Genomic DNA, 16,076 nt, shown 5'->3' on the forward strand with positions numbered 1-16,076 from the left:
TGGTTAGAATCCGGATTCGGGCATAAATATTTGTAAATGTAGGTATAGTCTATAGTGCGTTGGGTTGGTACAGAAGCCTCGGCCGAAACACCTGCCGCATAAAAAATAAAATAAAACAAGTCGGTGCGTCGTAAGTTAATCGTTCGTATACATTTATTGGCGTAAAATATGTACAAATATCATACACGAGGTACTAAAAACAATCTTTCAGTTAAAGGATATTCTCACAATAAATTAAAAATAAATACCACAACCTCCCCGTAGCGTTATTAAAATTTTTTTCCAAAATTTTGATATCGCCATCTCAACTTTTGCGCCGAACTTAATAATTCGACGAAAAAGTAAATTTCAGTCTAATATTTACATCAATTAACCCCCCTACGTCGCACATGCGATACATTCACGAGATCAACGGGAATCGGCCATTTTCTCTCCATCATCAGGTTGATTACATCACACTGTTCCATGTTTGAGATACGTTCGCATCGTTTACTGATTGACCAGTATATGTACCCTTCAGGACATTGGTGCAGGTAACCGTGTAGCAAATGTAGATTGTTCGGATCTTTATCGCATCTAATAAACGTTTGGCTGCACTCGTCCGCGGTATGGTCGAAATAACCCTCAGAAGGGCATAACCTTTTATTGGGAACGGGAATCTGCAATTGAAAGACATTAGTGCAAACTGTGTCTGATGAAAACGGAACTTCTTACAGGAGAATGCAAACTAGAGTCAATAGTCTTGAGGAATTGACGACCAGTGAGCTCCGCTGTACAAGTCTGGGCTTCGCCAGGTGGAAGGCACTGCGTTTTGGATTCATCGTAAATAGTACCATTAGGGCAGCTTAACACGAGCACCTTCGTTTCGTAAGTATAATTGTTTATTGTGCATTGATAAAATAAATCACAATATTTAGGGTGCCGTTTGAAACCCGTTGGACATATCAGTACAATTTGGTCTCCAGTCAATTGGCCGATCGGACAAGGTGTTGTCGATTGAATCATGCTAGAGTTGGTAGAGGAAACATCAGAATTGCTGCTCGCTGAAGAAACACTGGCGTTCTACAAGCAAAATAGCAGCTACAACACACACAAGCATAAGCAATCATTACCTGCTCTGCTTCCGAAGAGTTATTTTGTGTCTTACAAACTCTTGCGGGGTAAACTGAATTTTCATGGTTACATACATTTAAAGATGGATCAAAGATAGTTCCTGGAGGACACATAAACTTGTAAATTGAAAACCGCTTTCTTTGATTATCATCCCAATCCACGCACCGATAAAAGATTTTACAATCAGAAGGATGAGGATAAAATCCTGCTTGAGTGCACTTAATTGGGTATCCATTTTCGTTGAATTCTATTCCATGATTGCAATTTTCTCCATGCACAGTTTGCCCTGTTTGGCCGTGTTGTCCTGGTTGGCCTTGTTGATTAGGCTGACTGGGGTGCCCAGGCTGGCCTTGCTGTCCTGGTTGACCGGGTTGTCCTGACTCACCTGGTTGCCCAGATTGGCCGGATTGTCCTGGTTGCTCAGATTGGCTGGGTTGTCCTGGTTGACCTTGTTGACCTGGTTGGCCAGGTTGACCGTGCTGTCCTGCTTGACCCGGTTCGCCGGGTTGTCCTGGATGACCTTGACCGGGTTGGCCAGGGTGACCGGGCTGGCCTGATTGACTCTGTTGATCAGGGTGACCGGGCTGGCCTGATTGACTCGGTTGTCCAGGCTGTCCTGGTTGGCCAGGTTGACCTGGTTGCCCCTGTTGTCCACCTTGATTTGGTTCAGATGCCGTACCGCATTTTCCATACACCGCCCAAGGATGATTGCAAGATTGCGAGGCCTGATCCCACACCGTATTATCTCCGCATGTAAACTCATATACCAGAAAAGCGTTTTCTCCTTTTACGCAACGATAAAACTTTGCACAGTTGTTTTCATCAGGGAAAAAACCTTCTGTGTGACAATGTCTGATTGGGTTAGCTTGGCCTGGAGCTGGTTGCCCTGGTGTTCCGGGTTGTCCTGGCTGACTTGGTTGACCGGGTTGTCCTGGTTGGCCAGGTTGACCGGGTTGTCCTGGTTGCCCTTGACCTGGCTGACCTTGTTGACCTGGTTGACCAGGTTGACCGGGTTGTCCTGGCTGACTTGGTTGGCCAGGTTGACCGGCTTGTCCTGGTTGCCCTGGCTGTCCTTGACCTGGCTGACCTTGTTGACCTGGTTGGCCAGGTTGACCGGGTTGTCCTGGCTGACTTGGTTGGCCAGGTTGACCGGGTTGTCCTGGTTGGCTAGATTGACCGGGTTGTCCTGGTTGCCCTTGACCTGGCTGACCTTGTTGACCTGGTTGGCCAGGTTGACCGGGTTGTCCTGGTTGACTTGGTTGGCCAGGTTGACCGGGTTGTCCTGGTTGGCCAGGTTGACTGGGTTGTCCTGGTTGCTCTGGCTGCCCTTGACCTGGTTGGCCCGGTTGACCGGGTTGTCCTGGCTGACTTGGTTGGCCAGGTTGACCGGCTTGTCCTGGTTGCCCTGGCAGTCCTTGACCTGGCTGACCTTGTTGACCTTGGTTTGGCCAGGTTGACCGGGTTGTCCTGGCTGACTTGGTTGGCCAGGTTGACCGGGTTGTCCCTGGTGCCCTTGACCTGGCTGACCTTTTGTTGACCTGGTTGGCCACCTGGTTGGCCAGGTTGACCGGGTTTGCTGACTTGGTTGGCCAGGTTGACCGGGTTGTCCTGGTTGCCCTTGACCTGGCTGACCTTGTTGACCTGGTTGGCCAGGTTGACCGGGTTGTCCTGGCTGACTTGGTTGGCCAGGTTGGCCCGGTTGACCGGGTTGTCCTGGCTGACTTGGTTGTTGCCAGGTTGACCGGGTTGTCCTGGTTGCCCTTGACCTGGCTGACCTTGTTGACCTGGTTGGCCCGGTTGACCGGGTTGTCCTGGCTGACTTGGTTGGCCAGGTTGACCGGGTTGTCCTGGTTGCCCTGGCTGCCCTTGACCGGGCTGGCCTGATTGACCGTGTTGTCCACCTTGATTTGGTTCAGATGCCGTACCGCATTTTCCATACACCGCCCAAGGATGATTGCATGATTGCGAGGCCTGATCCCATACCGTATTATCTCCGCATGTAAACTCATACACCAGAAAAGCGTTTTCTCCTTTTACGCAACGATAAAACTTTGCACAGTTGTTTTCATCAGGGAAAAAACCTTCTGTATGACAATGTCTGATTGGGTTAGCTTGGCCTGGAGCGGGTTGTCCTGGCTGACCTGGTTGACCGGGTTGTCCTGATTGGCCAGGTTGACCTGGTTGCCCTGGCTGACCTTGTTGACCGGGTTGTCCTGGCTGACTTGGTTGGCCAGGTTGACCGGGTTGTCCCGGCTGCCCTTGACCTGGCTGACCTTGTTGACCTGGTTGGCCAGGTTGACCGGGTTGTTCTGTCTGACTTGGTTGGCCAGGTTGACCGGGTTGTCCTGGTTGGCCGGGTTGTCCTGGTTGGCCGGGTTGTCCTGGTTGCCCTTGACCTGGCTGACCTTGTTGACCTGATTGGCCAGGTTGACCGGGTTGTCCTGGCTGACTTGGTTGGCCAGGTTGACCGGGTTGTCCTGGTTGCCCTGGCTGTTCTTGACCTGGCTGACCTTGTTGACCTGGTTGGCCAGGTTGACCGGGTTGTTCTGACTGACTTGGTTGGCCAGGTTGACCGGGTTGTCCTGGTTGCCCTGGCTGCCCTTGACCGGGCTGACCTTGTTGACCTGGTTGGCCCGGTTGACCGGGTTGTCCTGGCTGACCTTGTTGACCTGGTTGGCCAGATTGACCGGGTTGTCCTGGCTGACTTGGTTGGCCCGGTTGACCGGGTTGTCCTGGCTGACCTTGTTGACCTGGTTGGCCAGATTGGCCGGGTTGTCCTGGCTGACCGGGTTGTCCTGGTTGCCCTGGCTGCCCTTGACCTGGCTGTCCTGGTTGGCCAGGTTGACCGGGTTGCCCTTGCTGGCCAGGTTGACCTGGTTGCTCCTGTTGTGCACCTTGATTTGGTTCAGATGCCGTACCGCATTTTCCATACACCGCCCAAGGATGATTACATGATTGCGAGGCCTGATCCCATACCGTATTATCTCCGCATGTAAACTCATACACCAGAAAAGCGTTTTCTCCTTTTACGCAACGATAAAACTTTGCACAGTTGTTTTCATCAGGGAAAAAACCTTCTGTATGACAATGTCTGATTGGGTTAGCTTGACCTGGAGCGGGTTGTCCTGGTGGTCCGGGTTGTCCTGGTTGGCCAGGTTGACCGGGTTGTCCTGGTTGGCCAGGTTGACCGGGTTGGCCGGGTTGTCCTTGCTGCCCTTGTTGACCTGGTTGGCCAGGTTGACCGGGTTGTTCTGGTTGGCCCTGACCGGGCTGGCCAGGTTGGCCGGGTTGTCCTGGCTGACCTTGTTGACCTGGTTGGCCGGGTTGTCCTTGCTGCCCTTGACCGGGTTGGCCAGGTTGACCGGGTTGTCCTGGCTGACCTTGTTGACCTGGTTGGCCAGGTTGAGCGGGTTGTCCTGATTGCTCTGGCTGCCCTTGACCTGGCTGACCTTGTTGACCTGGTTGGCCAGGTTGTCCGGGTTGCCCTGGCTGCCCTTGACCTGGCTGACCTGGTTGACCGGGTTGTCCTGGTTGGCCCTGACCGGGCTGGCCAGGTTCGCCGTGTTGGCCTGGCAGACCTTGTTGACCGGGTTGGCCAGGTAGACCGGGTTGTCCTTGCTGGCTAGGTTGACCAGGTTGTCCCTGTTGTCCACTTTGATTTGGTTCAGATGCCGTACCGCATTTTCCATACACCGCCCAAGGATGATTGCACGATTGCGAGGCCTGATCCCATACGGTATTATCTCCGCAAGTAAATTCATACACCAGAAAAGCGTTTTCACCTTTTACGCAACGATAAAACTTTGCACAGTTGTTTTCATCAGGGAAAAAACCTTCTGTATGACAATGTCTGATTGGGTTAGTGTGACTTGGGGCGGGTTGCCCTGGTGGTCCGGGTTGTCCTGGCAGACCTGTTTGGCTAGATTGGCCGGGTTGTCCTGGTTGACCCTGTTGGCCGGGCTGGCCTGGTTGACCCTGTTGGCCGGGCTGGCCTGGTTGTCCAGATTGGCCGGGTTGACCGGGTTGTCCTGGTTGTCCAGATTGGCCGGGTTGACCAGGTTGACCGGGTTGTCCTGGTTGGACCTGACCGGGCTGGTCAGGTTCGCCGGGTTGTCCTGGCTGACCTGGTTGACCGTGTTCACCTGGTTGGCCAGGTTGTCCTGGCTGACCTTGTTGACCTGGTTGGCCAGATTGTCCGGGTTGACCTGGTTGGCCTTGCTGTCCAGGTTGACCGGGTTGTCCTTGCTGGCCAGGTTGACCGGGTTGCCCCTGTTCAGATGCCGTACCGCATTTTCCATACACCGCCCAAGGATGATTGCATGATTGAGACGCCTGATCCCACACCGTTTTATCTCCGCAAGTAAATTCATAGACCAGAAAACCGTTTTCTCTTTTCACGCATCGATAAAACTTTGAACAGTTATTTTTATCAGGAAAGAAACCTTCCGCCTGGCAGTGTCTGATTTGGCTAGCTTGGCCTGGAGCAGGTTGGCTAGATTGTCCAGGCTGGCCTTGCTGTCCTGGTTCACCACTTGCGGAACCTGATCCAGTTCCTGTGGCAGCGCCATCTCCTGTACCGGATCCACTTCCTGATCCAGACCCATGTCCATTGCCAGATCCTTCCCCTGTTCCGCTGCCAGCACCATTCGCTGACCCACTACCAGACCCTGATCCGTTTCCGTTACTACTACCTGATCCCGATCCGTTGCCTTGGCCACTGCCGGTACCGATACTACTGCCGCCTCCAGATCCTGATCCAGTTCCAACAGCCGTTCCGGAACCGCTTCCTTGACTGTTGTTGCTTCCTGTACCTATTCCTGTCCCACTTCCTGAACCGCTACCATCGCCACTTCCAGACCCCGATCCACTTCCATTACCATTTCCTGAACCAGTTCCACTTCCGCTGCCGTGTCCAGACCCCGAGCTGCTACCACTTCCCATTCCAGACCCACTTCCTTCGCTATTGCTGCTCCCGGCTCCTGACCCTATTGCACTTCCAGAACCGTCACCGTTTCCGCTGCCCGTACCTGTACCAGTTCCATTTCCCGTTCCAGATCCACTTCCTTGACCACTACCACTACCGGTTCCAGAACTGCTACCGGAACCACTGCCTTGACCTGTACTGCTCCCAGTACCTGACCCATTTCCGCTTCCAGATCCGGATCCATTTCCATTACCAATTCCACTCCCAGACCCGCTGCCATTTCCAATTCCGCTACCAGAGCCTTGACCGTTTCCGCTACCAGATCCAGAACCTGTTCCGCTACTGCCTCCTGTGCCTGAACCGCCGCTATTTCCAGACCCACCTCCAGAACCTGAGCCAGTTCCACTTCCACTACTTGAAGACGATGATGAACTGGACGAACTCGATGAACTTGATGAGGTGGATGAACTTGACGAACTGGACGAGCTAGCTGAGCTAGAAGAACTAGAAGCACTCGATGCTCCCGCAGAACTGGCCGCACTTGACGCTGCCGAACTGGCCGCACTTGACGCTGCAGAACTGGCCGCACTTGACGCTGCAGAACTGGCCGCACTTGCCGAACTTGCCGCGCTTGAGGCACTGGCTGCACTACTGCTTGCGCCTGCGTTATTTCGGTCAGTGTAGAAGTTAGACGGATTATTTACGGTGGGAGCATTAACTTTGAATATTTCACTATGTACCCCGCAATTTCCTCTGACCGCTATGGGGTGATTGCACGTTAGCGAGTCTTGATCCCAGACTGTGTTTCCAAAGCACGTGAATTTGTATAAGTTGAATATGTTGTTAGCCGCTTGGACACATCTATAAAAATTGGTGCAGTTCGTCGCATCGGGCAGAAAACCTTCCTTTGTACAAATCGACCAATCATAATAACTGCTACCTTCCTTAACTTGTGACGCAATCCACGTCGATACGCCGTTTATTTGCTTGAAGATACCATCCAGTTCGTTTCCAAATTGCAATCCTCTGCATCCGTATCTTTTGGTCAATTGGGGATAATTGCAAAAACCGTTTTCCGCATCAAAAATTCTTCCAATGCCGCATTCGTATTGTAACACTGTGTATTGGTTATTCCTTATCGTACATTTGTAAAATGTCTTGCAGTTGACACTGTCTGGGAACAGGCCTTCGTGGGGACATGCGAAAAGTACTGCGTTGGATATTTGCCTCGCGTGACGTTCTTCTGTAACAAAATTACAATAATTAACACTGATTGGTAAGAAAATCATGTTTGTTAGTTTCTTGTTCTACTCAAACCAGCAATACACCATGTAATTTAGTTCTTCCATGACATTCGTAATGATAACTTACTAATTCGGTCTCGTCATTGCTGCGATGGATTTTATCATTAATTAAAAACGTTTAATTAATTAATTGTACCTCGGCCTCGGCCGTTTTCGGAAAATTCGGTTCCAACTTCATGCGAGCACCGGAAACACTTTCAATAAATCCTCAAACTATTCATGTAGCTTTTTCAGAATTTAATGTAGCTCAACTCGTTTTCGTTGTACCTTCAGTATTTTCGCTAAATTTTAATCCGGCAAATCACGACCAATTTTACCAAAACATCTGAACAATTTCGAACATGTTTCCGTACAATTAATGTACAACAGGTGTTCCATTTACGACACTATTTTGTTGTATGTATCTACCTAATCGTTAGTGCTATCAAAAAGTAATATAAGCGGCATGTGCCCTTTTTTCGTCAAACTTAAAATGGAAAATCAAAATTCGAAAATGTTTGTTCGCTTAAGATATTCGGGGGAAAATAAACAAGTACAAATTGTGCACAACCCTTGTGCAGGTAAAGCGCATTTTTTTAATCACCCCTACAAAATTTCTTCCATAAATAAGAAAGTTGGCACTGCACATTCTACACAACACCAAATTTGGAAAATGGCGCTACATTTGGTTTATTCCAAGTGGCTATGTATCAAATTTCATTTAAATAATAATAATAATAATAATAATAATAATATGGTCTTTATTGCATTTGTGTATTCACATTAATCAAAGCAATGATTTTAGGGCGAAGTTCAGCCTAGGGCTGTTCTACCACTTAACCCTAGATTCGGCCAGTTTTACAATGAACTAGTAAAGCTTCATAAGGACCAATTTACATATAAATTAATATAACATACAACGCAAATTAACGAGCAACAGTGGCACAACCAATGTAACTTAACTGTAACTTTCAGTAGATGTGAGGTGTTCAAGGAGGAAACTTTTAAATTTAGTTTTACTATAGTGCATAATCTCATAAGAGTATTTATTAAAAATGTGTACGGCAACATGGGAGAATGAACGTTCACGCAATGTAGTATTAGATATTGGAGGAGTTAATCTACCCTTAAATCTCAAATTAAGGTTATGCACATCTGTTCTAAATGTCAGGCGTCGATATAAATAAGCTGGTGTTTTCATATTAATGAGAGTGTGAATGAAGGTGGCAGTATGAAAGTATCTCCGATCATTCATATTCAGCCAGTTCAGGTCTTTTAACTTATAACGCACCCGTTCATACTTTCGAATTCCAAAAATTAATCGAATACATGAATTTTGAAGCTTTTGTATACGATATTTGTCAGTACTGTTCAGGCACGGGCCATAAATTACATCGGCATAGTTTAGATGAGACAAGACCAAACATTCACACAAACGCTTTTTTTGTATTACTGGTAAGTATTGACGATGGGGATAGATTAACTTTAAATTTAGGTAACATGTTTGAAGTGTTTTGGTTACGTGTTTTGTAAACCTTAAGTTTTCATCGAAATGCAATCCCAAATTTTTAACGTCTTCTTGAATAGTGATGGCGATATTATTCACTACTATTTCAGAGTTTCGCTTTACAACATCGCGATCTTGCTTCCTTCCAAAAAGAATTACTGCTGATTTACTCGGATTTATGACTAGTCCATGATCCAACGAAGTTTGATAAATTGCTGAAAGGTCATAGTTGAGAGCGGCATTAGCCTGGAGAGCTTCCCTTGGATCAAAGGACAAGTACAATTGAGTGTCATCTGCGTAGTGATGATAGTTGCATGAGAGTAGGCAATGGTTGAAATGAGATGTGTACATTAAGAATAATAATGGTCCAAGAATGGAGCCCTGTGGTACCCCAGTCGACGTCTGACAGAATTCTGACACATTATTATCGTAGACCACCGCCTGGCATCTATTAGAAAGAAAGCTAGATACAAGTGCGCATGCTTGAGGCTCTAATCCAACGTAATGTAAAATGCCCAATAATAACTCATGACTTAGGGTGTCAAAAGCCTTTGAATAGTCTAACAGAACTAAATAAGTTAACTTCCCCTGATCGCTGGCGCATATAATATCATCAGTAACACTAAGTAGGGCTGAACTGGAACTGTAACCCTGCCTAAAACCAGACTGAAGAGAAGGAAGCAATTGTTGGAAATGGAAAAAATCTCTAAGTTGTTGTTCCATTACTTTTTCTAAAACTTTAGACAGGGTAGGAAGAACGCAAATGGGTCTTAAATCGTTAAGGCTTTGTGGTTCCCTTTTTTTTGGTAACGGTCTTACATACGCGATTTTCCAAGCGGCTGGAAATACCGAGCATTTTAAGCATTCATTTATTATATGAGTAACAAATGGAATGATAAACGGAATACATAAACGTAATGCCCTAATACCTACGCCATCATGTCCTACTGCTTTCGATTTGATTTTTAGAAAAATGGAAAACACTGAATTCATCTACCGAACTGAATTTAAAGGTGCTAGTAATGGAATCCTTTAGATTTGAAACATAAAAATTAAGTATGCTATCATTGATATCGCTGCGAGGGATCGAATTTATAAAATGGGAATTAATATCATTCACATTCCTTAGGTTCGTTGGGAGCTGATGGTCTTTGGTTTTTCCTATATTTAACTCACGTAAAGTGGCCCACATTTGCTTGGCGTTCGAGCTACTAATTGTATTTGAAAAGAATTCCTTTTTTTCAGTTTTAACCATAACTGTAATTCGATTACGCATTGTCTTATAGGCATTCCAGTCCAGAGGATTACGTGATAGTTTGAATTTGCTTAAAAGAGTGTTTCTAATTTTGATCATTTCGCGTAAATTTGGATTTAGCCAAGGAGCATAATTCTTAGTAAAACGGTAAGTTTTGTATGGTGCAAATAAATCTAACAGAAAGAGAATGTTCTCATTTAGAAAACCTACCTTACTGTCGATGTCCTACATATCGTATATAACTCTCCAGGGGATTGCCTCCAGATGACTTTTAAATGCAACGTAATTAAAGTTTTTAAAATTTCTAATTGTTTTAAACATTGCTTGGGAGGTAGTGGGGTCTTTAATCGAGCAAAAAATTGCTTCATGGTCACTAATTTGAGGAACAGAAAGGGTCCCTGCTTCAACAATCATCTCAAGTTTGGAAATCAAAATATAATCAATAATGGATGCAGATTTAGGAGTAATTCTAGTGGCTTCTGTGATTATTTGACTTAAATTGAGAGTATCAAACAGGTCTAGTATGTATTTTATGTCCGGTCTGTTTACTTGTTTGATGTCCGAATTAAAATCGCCTACGCATATGACGTTATCTACGTCAATAAAAATGTCCTTAAAAGATTCTTCAAAGGCTTCAAAAAATTTACGAAAGTACAAATCGGGTGGCCTATATACAACTGAAATGGCTTGCGTTGTGCTTCCAATTTTTACCTTAATCCACAATTGCTCAATTTCATGAGAAGTATCTACAACACGAAAATTGATTGAGGTTTTAGCGTAAATTCCAACTCCTCCTCCACGAGTTCCTCTATCGACTCGAGCAAATTTATAGCCTTGAATGTTTACGAACGACGTTGAAATTGAATCATTTAACCATGTTTCCGTCACGGCCAAGATATCAAAGTCGTTATCATACAAAAATATTTTCAATTCGTTTAGGTGTGCCACTAATGATCGCACATTTAAATGTCCTATTTTTAAATGGTGCATAATTGTTTAATCAAGTTATCAAGCAATTACTACAAAATAAATGAACTAATAGAATATAATTCACAAGAATCAGTGAGTAATAAGAAAAGCAAAAAAGGAAATTAATGTCCTAAAAACAAAACAAAAATTTTTAAACCACACAAAAAACAGCAGACAATGTGAAGCAAACCGCCTCTCGTAGGTGAAAAAAATAATACAATAAATTGTGTCCCAAAGATGGTATTCTTCATTCCTTTTACGGGCATCAGCAGTAACATCGAAAAACTGACACATCACACACAAATTACTGATACCTTTTGACATCTGATACCGATGTTAAAATGATTTTTCTTCCATTCTTGACCGCATACACTTTGCCATCCAAAGTCCAGGTACTTCTGTTGCCATCCCTCCATAAATAAGAAATCGGGACTGCGTATGCGCAAAACCAAATTTTGAAACTTGCGTTATATTTTTTACTTTTATTCGAAGTGGCTATGTATCAAATTTTATTTAGGTAAATGTCTCCATAAATAAGAAAGTTGGCACTGCGCATGCGCAAAACGAAATGGCGTTAAATTTGGTTTTATTGCAAGTGGATATGTATCAAATTTTACTTAAATGCCCAATGGTTTTATTTCTTCCAAACGTCCAAATCGCCCTTTATAGGTACTTTCCTTTGACAATTCACTCTTAAGATATAAGGAATTATAACGGATCACGCCATGGGATCGAGGAGGAAGACTATGGTTAGCATCAATTAATTCCTTTCGTTGGGACCTTTCATTAGAGTACCATGAAGGATAAAACAAGTTCCACTCCCCCTCCCTTCCCCCTCCACCCCGTACTTTGATAAGAGGACAAAAAGAAGGGCAGTAGTTGGTAGAAAACGGTTCCTTTCGTTGAGACGTTTAATTAGAATACAATTAATTTTAATTCTTAAAAAATGCACTAAAAATTGGCATTTCAGAATGACCCTATATTACTTAAAAGACAACAGAAAAATATTTATTACAAAACATTGTTGAATGACTTGCCGTTTTCAAAATAAGTACACGGGGTCAGGTAAAAAAGTTATGGACGCTAACTTAATTTTTTTAAACGGACCACCCCGTATATTTTAATCTAATGAGATAGCATATTGAATTTTCTTTTCAAAATATAACACTCAAAAATCTAAAAAATTTGGTTCAAAAAAGATTTTAAAAAATCAAAAATCTTTTGTTTTTTGAATCATTTGAGCGTTTTTTTATTTTCTTCAATTTTAGAATTTTTTTTAATTATTGTAAAATCCTTTTGAACGTTTTTTAAATGTGTTATATTTTTAGAAAGATAATTTATTATAATATGCTATCTTTTTAGATAAAAAATATATAAGGCGTTCTATTTAAAAAGTCAAGTTAGATCCGATAACTTTTTTACCTGAACGCGTATGCTTATTCTGAAAACAACAGATTATTCTACAATCATTATAAAGAAACAACAATATTTTCAGTTCTTTATTGTACCATTTTAAATTTGATTCCAAAATAGGGCATGGCGTCCTTATTACTTTTTGTGACAACACTAATCCTATAAAAGTGACGAAAATGTAACACCCTGTACTTTCTCTCTTTTGGTGGATCACAATTATTATGGATAAATAATCAAATAGTGCTTTCCTAACACCTTCAGTTTAACCAAAAAATTAAAAATTGAAATGGTTGTACACCTTATATATTTTTACATATTTGGATTCCATACACAGTGGAGCGTTCTCTGGAATCGATGGTCATCCTATGTCACCATTCAGTACTGCATTTTCCGACAGATATTTATTTTACGATAACCCCTTCTGAATCAGTTTATACGAGACATTGACCACAATAGTGTCTAATATTTGATTAGTTGTTGAGATCGGCGGCCATGTTGCATCGAGTTTCTGTTACATGTTTATGGTAATTTTGTATTGTGTGTTGCCTACACTGCAATTGCGTTGGTATTTGATGATGGCTAGTTTTAATTTTCGATGGAACATGGCGACTAGGCTGGGTGGGCCTATTATCGCCACTGTAACAGTGACAATTTTTAAATCGACAGACAATAGACTTCCTTCCCTTAAATCAATCAAGTGCATGTAAAGGCCATTCATTAGAAATCCACAGATTTCGCGTTTCTCACGCTGCGTCGTGGCATCATTATTAGCAATCTGATTCCGCTGTTTTGGTTACGTAAAACCAAAGAGTACAATTATGGTTACTCTTTGGTAAAACTCACTAAATCAAGCGCAAGACAGTCACCAGTAATTTTCGTATGCGACTAACCGACCAGTGACGCTTCCGGTAAATATGAAATGAAAAATATAGAGCGCCAAATTCATTGGGAATCTATTGATCTTAAAATTTAAAAAAATTACAACATTTTGTACAAACCCTCTAATGAAACCATCCTGTAGACTTCATAATAGGTATTCATAATCTAAAACTGTGTTACCTCAACGAAATTCAATTCCAAACCATAAATTTGATAAATTCGCCTACACTAAGTGTGCTAAAATCGAAAAAAAATTAAATATGTTAGCGGGTTCCCGTTACAATGCCGTTTCATTATAGCCGGGTGGGCATCTGTAGTCCTATGTGAAAAAATTTACTTAACGGTATTAAACTAATTTTGATAATCTCAAAATTTTTTTAATCCCTGTTATTGGATAAATTAGATACGCAAAATTGATTTTTGTAGTAATTTAGAGCCAATGAAGAACGATTTTGGTCCATTCATAGCGACTTGTATTAAAAAATAAAATTTGACTATTCGACTCATCTCGTATATATTTCCGAAAACAACGCGGTGTAAAACGGTCTATAGAATCCAAAAATGTAACCATATAGAGGGTGTAGATTTAAATTTTGAAATTTAGGGTCACATTCGGATAGCCAAACCGGAAGTGATATAACAGTGAATATTTTTATATCATTTCGCAGTAGCTCTCGAGCATGTAATTTTTTTTACACACGGTTTGGTCAAAGTTACAGGAGCGAGAATAGGTACGTTGGTTAGAACACGGTACCACTTATGATATTGATGGAGTAATTCGTACCGATTTAATGTTCCATATTGTTCTGTCAGTGAAAAGTAGCAAAGTAGCTTTATGAAATAGGCCCCAGATCATTTGGATTATTAAAGAAAAAAAGTAAGTAATTTAAGATTATTTTTATTTTTAATTATCGACCGCTCGGTGCGTACGGGGTAGTCCACACAAGCTATGTAAGCTTTTCTTTCTTTCAGTTCTTTTTGTGTCCAAGATCCAAGGTGTTAATCAAAAGTTGTTCGTGGCCACCGAGTCTCTCAAATTGAGAAATTGTAAGATTTTTTTTTAGGAGATGCGGATGTCCGGAAAATTGGAAACTTAATTATGGTACATTAAGGTAGGTAGGTACTTTCAGTGGCATTTCCTATAGTTTAGGGATTTATTAGAAATATGATTGGTTCTCCAGTGAGGTTGACCAGGATTGAATTCTCTAAAAATGGCGGAGGTACAATGGAAAGGAATTTTGGTACATTGGGGTACCTTGAATTTTGAAGAAGGTAACATATGATCCTGCATATGATTTAATTTACTACATAATTGATGATAGTTTTTAGCGGTTCGTTTGAGGATTCTTTCAATTATTTGGCTCATATTAAATAACAGGATTGGAAATATTGTAAATTATGCCACGTCATGGTCACCATTGGCGTTTACGAGTGACGCAGATGCTGATATCCTAATAAAGATCCTAATAAAGATTTTATAGAGCAATCGCATAACAAACACTTCAACCAACGTGAACTACGACGGCTATAATACCTAACGATAACGTATTTGAGTAGGTACCTAACAAGACTAACGAGCCTCCGCGTTCCTACGAAGCAAATGAAAATAAAATTAGAGTGCATTACACAAATAAAATAAAAGTGCATTACACAAATAGGTACTCCTCTGTTAAGGTTATCAGGATAATAAACCTGACATGCGAACGTAAAGTGTAATGACGTAATAAACTTTGCAAAATGCAAATTAGCGAGCTCGACAGGACCCTAAAGATATCGTCAACTTAACGGTACTATAACAGGAAATGTGTGATATCTTGAACTCAATGGGGAATTCCATGGGTATCCGAAACGAGTTTTGTGCCATTCCACTTTAATCAAGGTAAACACTGCACGGGTACAAGAGGTATAGACGATTCGAACTAATTGATGGATATGGGTTTATTAAACTTTTGCGAACCATTGGAACGGATCTATTTTCATCGCGTAGGTGAAGCAATTTTCAATTTGGAATACTATACCTGAAGCTGATGCTGGTGAATAGACCACGGCCAGAAGCAGAAGAATGGTCTGCAGGGTTGCCATCGTTCTTTATTTGGTGAATTAGTTGTTATCACTTCGTAACATCTGAAACATAAGGAAAAAAATAATTAGTAAGTATTCTGCACTGCGATTGAAAGTATACCAGGGCGTCTTTTTTTCTCCAGAAAGAGTAAACTGTATTTATGTGAACAAAGCAAATTTGAAGATTAAATCAGTAATAGTTATTCACATAAGAGCCAGGAAAATCAATTATTACTGACGAGGGCTTATGGGTTATTGTAGTACGAGGCCTTTCAGTATATTTCACTAACTGTTCGTCCACCTAATATCCTACTGACATTTAAATGGAGTCCTTTCTTCCTGAAACTGTGTAATCTGTTGCGATAAAAGTGATAGATAATAAATGATAGATATTAAAAAGTCTCTGTTGTTTTTTGCCATGTTAAATTACATTTCTGTTTATCATTAATTACAACTGTTTACCATTCAATTCGTATGTACAAGACTACTTTGATTATTTAACCACAGTTTTCATTACCTTTCCTATCTTGCTCTCGTTCTGGTAATTTCGTTGGGGAAACTGTAAAATGTGCTAGCTTCACGGACACGAAGACGATTTTATTCGGTTCGAATTTTATTTATTTTTTTTTCGATTTTGTGGGCGAGTGGTTCCTGAATACGGTTCTGACTTTG

The 16,076-nt window shown here is 42.6% G+C and overlaps 2 protein-coding genes and 1 long non-coding RNA gene across 3 annotated transcripts; 1 reads left to right on the forward strand and 2 right to left on the reverse strand.

Moving 5' to 3' along the window:
• Positions 1 to 1,360: 1,360 nt before the first annotated feature.
• Positions 1,361 to 1,804, reverse strand: LOC116178436. Its single transcript, XM_031497925.1, has one exon. It carries the CDS (start codon positions 1,802 to 1,804, stop codon positions 1,361 to 1,363), a length of 444 nt encoding a protein of 147 aa, XP_031353785.1.
• Positions 1,789 to 15,427, reverse strand: LOC116177765 (collagen alpha-2(IV) chain-like). Its single transcript, XM_031496855.1, has 3 exons — positions 15,362 to 15,427; positions 2,755 to 7,280; positions 1,789 to 2,272 (listed from the first exon to the last, which is right to left on the reverse strand). The coding sequence occupies exons 1-3, from the start codon at positions 15,423 to 15,425 to the stop codon at positions 1,901 to 1,903; spliced, it is 4,962 nt and encodes a 1,653-aa protein (XP_031352715.1). The 5' UTR covers positions 15,426 to 15,427; the 3' UTR covers positions 1,789 to 1,900.
• Positions 14,377 to 15,783, forward strand: LOC116177801. Its single transcript, XR_004146758.1, has 4 exons — positions 14,377 to 14,455; positions 14,505 to 14,615; positions 14,666 to 15,493; positions 15,548 to 15,783. It is a non-coding gene; the product is annotated as an uncharacterized LOC116177801 (long non-coding RNA).
• The last annotated feature ends 293 nt before the right edge of the window (positions 15,784 to 16,076 follow it).

Source organism: Photinus pyralis, unplaced genomic scaffold (assembly GCF_008802855.1).
Source record: "Photinus pyralis isolate 1611_PpyrPB1 unplaced genomic scaffold, Ppyr1.3 Ppyr1.4_LG8, whole genome shotgun sequence".
In the NCBI taxonomy this organism is placed as follows: Eukaryota; Metazoa; Arthropoda; class Insecta; order Coleoptera; family Lampyridae; genus Photinus; species Photinus pyralis.

Bases quoted from the DNA above. Each gene is read 5' to 3' on its own strand.
- LOC116178436 (XM_031497925.1), bottom strand. From the start codon at position 1,804: ATGGAAAATGCGGTACGGCATCTGAACCAAATCAAGGTGGACAACAGG.
- LOC116177765 (XM_031496855.1), bottom strand. From the start codon at position 15,425: ATGGCAACCCTGCAGACCATTCTTCTGCTTCTGGCCGTGGTCTATTCA. The intron at 7,281-15,361 runs GTATAGTATTCC...ATTTTGTTACAG, and splicing joins TTCACCAGCATCAGCTTCAG to AAGAACGTCACGCGAGGCAA. The intron at 2,273-2,754 runs GTCAACAAGGTC...CTAGCCAACCAG, and splicing joins CGGTCAACCTGGCCAACCAG to GACAACCCGGTCAACCTGGC.